Source organism: Heptranchias perlo, chromosome 15 (assembly GCF_035084215.1).
Source record: "Heptranchias perlo isolate sHepPer1 chromosome 15, sHepPer1.hap1, whole genome shotgun sequence".
Lineage (NCBI taxonomy): Eukaryota > Metazoa > Chordata > Chondrichthyes > Hexanchiformes > Hexanchidae > Heptranchias > Heptranchias perlo.
Genome location: NC_090339.1, coordinates 36702849 through 36712471, shown reverse-complemented (window position 1 = coordinate 36712471; position 9623 = coordinate 36702849). Strand labels below are relative to the sequence as shown.

The following is a 9623-nucleotide window of genomic DNA, read 5'->3' as shown; positions in this document are numbered from 1 at the left end:
ACAGAGTTAGGGTAAATGGATGTTGTTGGCTTCAGAGAAAAGTTGGAAGTGGTTTACCCCAGGGGTCACTGCTGGGTCCAAATTTTGTACTTGGTTTGTATAGATGATTAAGATTTGGGCAAGGGGCGCCAAGTGCTGAAATTTGCTGATGACACAGAAGTGGGGGGTTTGGCAAACAGTGCAGAGGACAATAAAAGACTTCAGGAAGACATAAAAGAGTTAGCCATATGGCAAACAGATAGAAGATGCAACTTAATATGCATAAGTGTAATACATTTTGGGAGGCAAAATAAGAAATAGGAGTATACATTCAATGGAAATATGCTGAAGGGTATGGATTAACAAAGACCCAGAGGTTCAAATAAGTAGGGCGCTAAATTGGGCTGTGTAGCGCCCGTTGTTTCAGCGCTACATGGCCTCTCCAACATCCAAGATGGCGTCTTGGCTGCGCACACACGTTTCCATCTTGGTATATGAGTTAGCACATGCACAAATACCAAATGCCGGAAGCATGTAAAGTGAGGAGAAAATAGATACAATCAGGGTGCAACGCTGATTTAAAGTGATAGGCACCATTTTGGGACTTAACGCTCAACTCAACGCGCAGTCTTAACCATGACCATCTGAATGTGGCTTAGAGTGCTTGAAGGACCCCCACCAGCGCTATTAAAAGGGATCATGCAGGATTTACAGGTTAGTGGCTGGATTATTGCTTTTGGCTGCCGAGACATTTGTAACTGTTTTTGGAGGTCTTCTATACTTGAATACTAGGACTAAGGGACATAGCCTAGCATTTAGAGCCAGGACATGCAGAAGTGAAGTTAGGAAATGCTTCTACAGCCAAAGGGTGGGAGAAAAGGGCAGTTGTGCTAGCTGAATTGGTGAATTCTAAATCTGAGATTGATAGATTTCTATGAACCAAGGGTATTAAGGGATATGGGACTAAGGCAGGTATATGGAGTTAGGTCACAGGTCCAGCATGATCTCACTGAATGGTGGAACCGGCTCGAAGGGCTAAATGCCCCAGCCACTTGTATCCTCCTGATATGCGCCACCTTCTCCTGCAAGAAAGCGGGACGTGTGTCTGGGTGATGCTCCAGTCGTGGTTGAATAGCTGTCAGTGTGTGTGGCCTGTGAGTTGTGGGTGGGTGGCTTGCAACAATGGTAATGTATAAGGGTGAGAGGAAGCATCTGATTGGAAGAAATGAGTACTGATGGAAAGAGTTTGTTGGTATATGGGCGATGGGGGTGTAGTGTGTGGAGCAGTGGATGTGGCTAGTGGTGCAGTTGGTAGGAGACCCCACTTGACAGTTGACCTCATTCACCTTGACCACTCATATCAAAGCACTGAACTTCTTCCTGCACTGCATCCATGTTCATGATGCTGTGCGCCTGACATTGATTTTGTCCCTTGCTGCCTCCCACTGCCTTTTGGGAATATGTCTGGGGGGCCTCTTGCCCCCCCCCACCTCACCCCTGCGGATATAGGATGTCCCTCCTTCTGTCCACCTCTTGCACGAAGGCCTCTAGTGCATCAGCAGAGAACCTTAGTGCACGCATTCCCGCAGGCCTGGTACAAACTCAGATCAGCAGATTGGCGAGGTCTGGCATGCAGATTGGAGGATGTTGAATTTAATAGTGTGCAACCTTTATTCAATGTTTTAACATAACTCATCAGTTTGTAAATATAGGGATGGGAGCTGCATCTGTGTTTTGCATGTGCAATGTCTGATCTCCGTTCAGACTCCATGCAGACAGCAGACTGTTATTTTCAGCCAATAACATATACCAGCTACCTTTAAGAGATTTTTAAGAGCCAGCCTGCCTTTAAGAAATTGGGGCACCCCCTGCTGGTGGAAAGTGTGAATTGCATCGAATCCTTATGTCAACATTGATTCAGAATGCTGCTTGAAGGTAAGTCCTCAGGCCTCACAAAAGTCTTGTCCTGCCTGCGTGGGGCCATTGGGCGCGGGGTAATAGTGGAGCACACTACCCCCGCCCAATAATAGGCCCAATCCAATTTTTTTCCCCCACAATCCCCAGAAACTGTAAGTGCAGGTAAAATCATAAAAAACACCAAGAGCATTTTGGGTTTCATAAATAGGGCCTAGAGTACAAGAGTAAAGAAGTAATAATAACTTACTTGGTGATGAATTACAAAACCTTGGTTAGGCCATTGTTACTGTGTGTACTTTTGGGCACCCCATTATAGAAAGGATATTAGAGCATTGGGGGTGTACAAGATAGATTCACCAGGATGATGCTAGGGCTGGGAAACTATAGTTTTGAAGAGAGACTTGAGATTCTGGGACTATTTTGCTGGGGCAGAGCAAGCAGCTGATTTAATGGAGGTTTTTAAAATTATGAAATGTTTTGATAGACTGAATTAAGAAATACTATGTCGTCTAGTTTAAATTGTCATTAAGAGAGAAAGGAGAGAGGCTAGGAGAAATGTCTTTACTCAAAGGATTGCTGGAGCATGGAATGCTTTGCCACAGAGAGTGGCTATGGTAAAGATCTGTGGAAGTAGAGGAAGATACAGGGCTATGGGAGAGAGCAGGGCAGTAAGATTCATTTTTGATTGCTCAAAGAGCCCACACAGACAAAATGGGCTGAATGGCCTCCTTCAGTGCTGTGATCTGCTTTGGTTCTATATATGTCAAGTGGCCACATCCCTTTAAATGGCTTTGTACAAGTTTAGGGCTACAGTCGAACTTGATTTGGCACCCCACCCCGCCATCCTCTTTGGCAATAGGAGCTAGGAGCTCACAAAATTATTTATGCTGGCCTTGGAAATTCCCAGAGTTTGACAAAAGTGCTGGATATAAAGCCTGGCACACTCTGGTCCTGCTGCTTTACCACCAAGAACTGAAAATTCACCCTGGCGTCTCATCAGCGAAGTAAAGGTTACTCACCAAGTGACTGTATGAATTGCTGTTTGCTCAGCAAGATAATTACTTACTATGTAACTGTATGAAGTTGATATTTACTGAGCAAGGAAATGTACCATGTACAATCTGCCCTATCATCAAGTCTCTTATCTCCCAAGAAGATAGACAAGCAGAATTTTAGGATATCTATCCATCTCCACTATTCCACCCTGGCCAGTTGCCTTTATAGGGGGTGGTGGTGTGTGTCAGCTTCACCTCTGACTTCTGAGCGGTTCGAATCGCTCCCACTCCCTTGGTTCTAGACCTTGGACTTATTTGGGGGTTGTGACAAAAGTGCAGCAGACTTTGGTGCAAGAAACTTTGATCTTTATTCAAGAGAGGAAATACAACACAACAATCTTAACACGCTAATAAAATGGGAACACTTCGGTACACACGAGGGAAATTACAGTAGAAAGATACCTCACCCCTCCCAATCCCACTTTACTAGCTAAGTTGGGCTCTAAAGGACCAGAGATAATGCTCACCAAACGAATCCTTGACAGTTGAGCTGGTTCGCGATTTCGGGGTTCGTTGTATGTGTTGGTTGGTGTCTGCCGTACCCCGGACACGGTAGAGGACTTCAACCGCGTAGTTGGTCAGTCTTCACGAGTCCGCTGATACGGTAGGGTGTGTCTTGGATCTATCAGGTGAGTACCCACTTTTCTTCATAAAGTGATAGGATTTAGAGTCTTTTGAGTAGAAAACTCACCCGGGGTAAGTCAGGAATAGATTGTAGAGTGGAAACTTTGCGGATCTTCGGTTTTCTCCCAAGTTGGTTTTCTTTGGTCGCGGTGGCTCAATATTACCCAGTTGGTTGGTGGTAATAGTCGGTTGGTTGTTTCGTAAGGCCCTTGTTGCCGCGAGGTGTCCGATGGTCACTGGGGCTGTTGCTCTGCTTCCTTCTTGTGTGTCGGCCTGCTTCTAGAGCTGCTGACCTTCTCCGTTGAGCTTCTTTCTGTTGCCCCCTCGCCTTGTTGAACTGTTGTCTCCCGAGCTGACGAACTCCTGGCTGAACTGAACTTCTTGAGAAAATGGGCCTTCAATTATACTAATTGAAGCCTCCTTATCTGCGCGCCAAATCTTACACGGTTTATTGTAAGATTTTGGCTGGCTCGTTAAGAGTAACTTGTTTATGAAATGTGTGAAGTGGTTTCGGGATGGTTTCATGAGTTGTTGAGCTCTTGCTTGATTGTAGTCGTGCTCAGGATTCGAGTTTCCTGACTGAGCCTGAGATTTCTATGGAGTGGGGTCATTGGATTTGTTTTATGCATGTTTTGGATGGGTCCTGTAATTTGGGTGGGGACTGCTCTTCCGTGGTCTATTGTCTGAATGTAAATGTCTGGTAGGGGCTGAGTGAGGTCACACAGTTCTCCAGACAGTTTGATTAACTCCAATACTCAAACCGTCTATTACAGAGGTTGATCCCAACTCCTGCTGCAGCCTTTTTTTTCCTTTACAAGCCCAAACATGCCTTTTTAAAATACCAAATCTTGGTTTTTGACCTTGAATCACCCTCTGTTAGGTCCAATATTTCATCACCCTGAAATGGTTAGAAAAGAGTCCATTGTCCTTTTCTTTAGGGTTTTTCTCCGAGTTTTGGGGGATCTGTGAATTTTGAGAATCTTGCACCTTCTACAGATGGTATTTCATTTGATCCCACCACAACAGGAACCATTCTTTTCTATGGAATATTTGATCATCTCAGTCTATTCCTATCCCCCATAACCTTCAATTCTATTCAAAATACTTCCTTTACAATATACTCTTTTTTGATGGAACTAATCAATGTAGCATTAATTGCTTTGGTTGGGACTCTGTTCTACCTATTCACTGAGGGGTTGGAGGGGGATTTTTCTCATCACTTGTCTCGCTTGAGGCTTGTTAAGTTTATGTTTATGTCCTCTGGTTCTGTACTTATTGTCCAAGATAAATATCTTGCTTCCATCTACATTATCCACCCCACTCTGCATTTTGAAGGCATAAATCTTGTCCTTTTTCAAACATGTACTTGAATGAAAATAAGTTCAGCTTTGTGAGCCTCTATTAATAGTTGGAGCCCTAAGGCCCAGAATCATCCTTGTCACTCTTCTCTGAAACGTCCCTAAAGTCTCTTTGTCTTTGGGAAGTTCTGGGGGGTAATTTTAACCTTCAAGAATGGGTGAGTTGAGGACGGGTGGATAGTGAAAATCATTGTTTTTTGTAGCACGACCGCAACCCGCCTCCACTTCTGGGTTTAACGTGGGCACATTTGAATGCGGGCCCGTAGCCGATACCCGGAAGTCGTGTCCCCAATTACTGCTGATGAGTGGGTACTAAGCACGTCAATTAAGATCATAGAGGTAGTTCAGGTAGGTATTTTTTTAACTGATTCTTAAACAGTAACAAATTTAACTTCTCCTATATGAGTTTCCCATGGCTTCCGAATCTCACCAGTGAAACGGAGGCAAGATTCAGCTGAAGTTAATTTGGGCTTTTAAACCTGTGATTGACACATCTCAATAAAAGCTCAGGTATTGCAGCTGGTCTCTCAGTTCTCTCAGGCAAACGTTTAGCTGAGAGTTCTTCTTGTGTTGAGATTGAGAGTTCTTGGTTGAGACTGAGAGTTCTTGTGTTGAGACATCATTAACAAAACTTTGGAGCATCTCAAACTGACAAGATCAGAATGGGGGGGGTGGGGGGCGCAATGCTTGTATTCCAGAGGATATCTGAGGAGGAGGAAAATGACCATCCACGGCAGCCATGTCGTGCTGTGTTGAGATCTGCAGGCGCACAAGAGAGAGGTGCATAACAAGGACCTGGAGAACAGCAGAGAGGGGCCAACGGAGGGGCCGAGTTCGCAGGAGGCACTACCCATGTAAGAGGGTCTACAGGCAGAGGCTGACCTTTCTGGACCTCTCTGAGGAGCTGTGCCAACGTAGGCTCAGATTGAGTCAGCAGGTGGTCACAGACATCTGCAGCCTCCTTCAAGAACAGCTGCTCCCAGCTGGACTTGGTGGCCACGGATTGCCCGTCGCAGTAAAAGTCACTACTGCCCTCCATTTCTTTGCCCCTGGCTCCTTCCAGTGTGCCACTGGTGATATCTCCACGGTATGTCAATCATCTGCACGTAAGTGTATAAGGCAGGTGATGGATGGGTTGTTTGCCAGGGCGTCCAATTACATTCACTTCCCCCGTGATGACAATAGCCAGAATGAGTGGGCAGTGGGTTTCGCCTCTCTGGCTGGTTTCCCTCGGGTGCAGGACGCAATCGAATGCACACACGTGGCAATCCGAGGACCACCACATGAGCCAGGAGTCTTCATAAACCAAAAGGGCTATCACTGCTTCAATGTACAACTGGTGTGCGACCACAGGAAGAGATTTATGCAGGTGTGCGCCAGATTCCCTGGCTCCTGTCATGTTGCATTCATTTTGTGCCAGTGCAACATTCCAGGCCTCTTCCAAACAGGAGACAGACCTAAGGGTTGGCTCATCAGAGACAAGGGATATCCCCTTGAAACTTGGCTCATGGCACCTCTGAGGAACCACACCAATGATGCGCAACAGCGATACAACCAGAGCCACGTGACCACCAGGTGCGCCATTGAGCAAGCCATCGGCGTGTTGAAGATGCGCTCCAGGTGCTTGGATAGGTCTGGAGGCGCCCTTCGGTACTCGCCAGCGAGGGACTCCAGAATAATCGTGGTGCGCTGCGTCCTATACAACATAGCACAGCAGAGAGGTTTACAGGTGGAGAAGGATGAAGGCGCTCGTCAATCATCCTCTGTTGGTGACAACATTGAAGAAGAGGAAGAGGATGAGGAGAACGAGGAGGAGGAATACGATGATGGTGCACCCATTGCCAGACCAGCCACACACATTGCTGCTTAGGATGCCAGGGATGCTCTCATCTCTCACAGGTTCTCTTAATAACAGTGGCAAAAAAGATACATTGAGATACTTAGGCTGGCTGCAGAACCACCACCAACACCCCCCCCTCCCCCCATCCACCTTTGCACAAAACAATTTTTCAACTTTCACATCCGCCCAATGGGTATCGTCATGTATTGGTATTCATGATGAAACAAATGAAAGGGTGACTGAACACTCGTGACGCAATAATGGCCAAGTCATGGAAGTGGTGCTAATCAATACATTTAATGTGCCAATATGAAAAAAAGGAAACTTGACAACATACATTTCTTCAAACACCCTTGTGTATACAAGGTGAATTACAATTACTTGAACTTACGCTTCCTACCACTTCTACGCGGTGCATCCCCTGTGGCTCAGCAGAGGTAGAGGCAGGCTGCTCAGATCCCTGCCCTGACTGCTGAGATGCTTTTGGCCTATGACCTCTGGGTTTTGAAGCCTGTGAGGGCCCCGCCAAAGACTGCTCCACCTGCATCTGTGCAGGGGCAGACTCGGTCATCGGGAGAGGAGGCAGCATTTTGGGTACTGGTTGAGAGGTGAGACGTGGGAGCGCTTTGAGTGGAATTCCTACTTCCATGTCCCCTTTCACCATCATCACTCTCCCTGGCTAGCGCAACATCACTCCCACCACCATGCTGGACAGCAGCTTGGTGAACATACGCGCCGCGTTGTAAGGCCACGGATAAGGTATCTGTCATCCTGTTTAAGGCGGCGGACTCGCAGGCTTCCAAAGTATGCACGGCCGTGGTCATGACCTGCATAGACTCATTTGAGAGCCGTGCTTGAAGCTCCATGGAGGCGGCTATTCTCTCTATGGCAGACATTCTCACAATTACCTGCAACATCAATCCACTAATGTTGGAGTTGGACTCCTCCATCATTTCGGCTATTGTGGAGAGTGTGCATGGCACATTTTCCAGTACCTCGCAAAGGTGAGTTGAAACTCATTCTTATTCTCAATGATGGCCCCCAGTGTTCAGCATCTGTATCCAGCTGAGCAGAGCTTGGAGAGGAGTGTGCCCTCTGACATGGACTCTCCACAGCTGCCCCTGCTACCAGTGTCTGCTCATGCTCGCTTGTGAGTTGTGAATCACCAGGTGACAATTCAACCAACTATGTACCTGGACCCACTGAAGTGCAAGTATCTGCACTGGTGCATGGCTGTATTTCATGTGACGGTGCACCCTCAGAAGGAATGAAGTCCTCTGAGGAATCGATGTCATCGACCTCGCCACATTCTTCTACAGGTGAAGGCCCTTGAAGGTAACAGAAAGCAATATGAATTCGTCATGGCAAAGTAACAATCTTGCCAATCACCATACTCAGGTTTCTCACAGTTCAATCATTGATGAAATAAAGTCACCAAATGTGTGAACAATGTTTAATCTCTGTCACCAGTTATCTGTGGGTTCCTAGTCTCACCATCTCCGATGGATAGGGATGCAGATGTCCCACTTATCTCCATTGTCTCCTCCTCCACATCTGTCAGCTGGACTATTTGTGGAGGTCCACCTCCAGTCCTTGCACTCTCCCTTGCGTTTTGCACTCTCTTCTCCTACAAGGGGCGAAAGAACAGAACTGTGAGTGACTGAAGGTCACATATTCACTTGATGGATGCAGTGCATTGCATCAGGATTGGGGTGAGTGGCAGTGGTGGGTGCATAAACGGTGAGGTGAGCAATTGCATAGAAAGTGAAGAATGGGTGCTGCTGAAACTTAAGTGGGTGTGAGGAGTGATGTGATGGGAGTAGGCTTGCCAAGACAGTGAGAGAGGGATGTTGTACACCACAGGATGTGGGTGATTCAGCAACTGCACCCGCTTTTCCTGACCTGGTTAGGTCATTAAACCGCTTCCTGCACTGCAGCCAAGACCTGAGCACTGTGCTCCTGCTGCTCACCTCTTCTGCAACCTCCAGCCAAGCCTTCTTGGTGGCAGAACAGGTCCTTCCTCCCAACACTTGGGTAAATTACCTCCTTCCTGGTTCTCACTGCTCCCGGCACTACTTCAAGTGAAGAATCCAAGAACCTGGTTGCTGCCTTTGCTCTCTTGGAATCCATATCTTTATTTCCTCCTTTATGCACCAAAATCCATTTTTGCATTGGCCCTTTAAATAGTGGACTTCAGATCGCGTTATGTAGGTGCACAGTATACCCGCTGTGTAGTTTGGAGACCCGAAACCCGGAGGCAAAAATAATTGCCTTCAATTGAGTTGCAAATCTCAGATTCCAACATGCTCACTTCACTTCTGGGTTTCCCACGTGAAAATCTACATCCCACCACCCCCCACCCCTGCTCTCTTCCTGGCTCCAAGTAAAAATCATGCCCCAGGTGTCTGAAACTGCAAAAACAATGCCAATGTGGCCTCACCAAATGTTCACATGTGGCCCCTATGCATTAGCTTTTACTAGAATGAGATTCCACATTATACACGTGAAGGTGAAGGAATTGACACACTGAAGTGTATTGCAAGCTGACAAGTTACTTTTATTTTAAGCCTTCTCAAACTTTAACACTACTCAATCCAAGCCATAATGTGACCAGTTACAAGTGTTCTCAATGTTTGGTAAGAAATAGAATCAGCTATCTAAAGATAACTCACAAAAATGGATATCCTTGGTGTTTCAAAAATCCAAACCACGCTATTGTTAATGAAATTAGACAGAGGGTTAAAAAAAAACTAAGATAAGTGTTTCCTTTATGATTGCCAAGGGTTAGTTGGCTCAGTTCCATCCCCTGTTCAATATAAACTGCTATTATCATGATGTATTCATTGCATT

At 46.3% G+C, this 9623-nt stretch overlaps 1 protein-coding gene across 1 annotated transcript; it reads left to right on the top strand.

Moving 5' to 3' along the window:
- The first annotated feature begins 5672 nt into the window (after positions 1–5672).
- LOC137332799 (putative nuclease HARBI1) lies at positions 5673–6803 on the top strand. Its single transcript, XM_067996736.1, has one exon. It carries the CDS (start codon positions 5673–5675, stop codon positions 6801–6803), a length of 1131 nt encoding a protein of 376 aa, XP_067852837.1.
- Positions 6804–9623: the final 2820 nt, after the last annotated feature.

What these genes read in the sequence shown, in the direction of transcription:
- LOC137332799 (XM_067996736.1), top strand. Translation starts at nt 5,673, where the DNA reads ATGTCGTGCTGTGTTGAGATCTGCAGGCGCACAAGAGAGAGGTGCATA.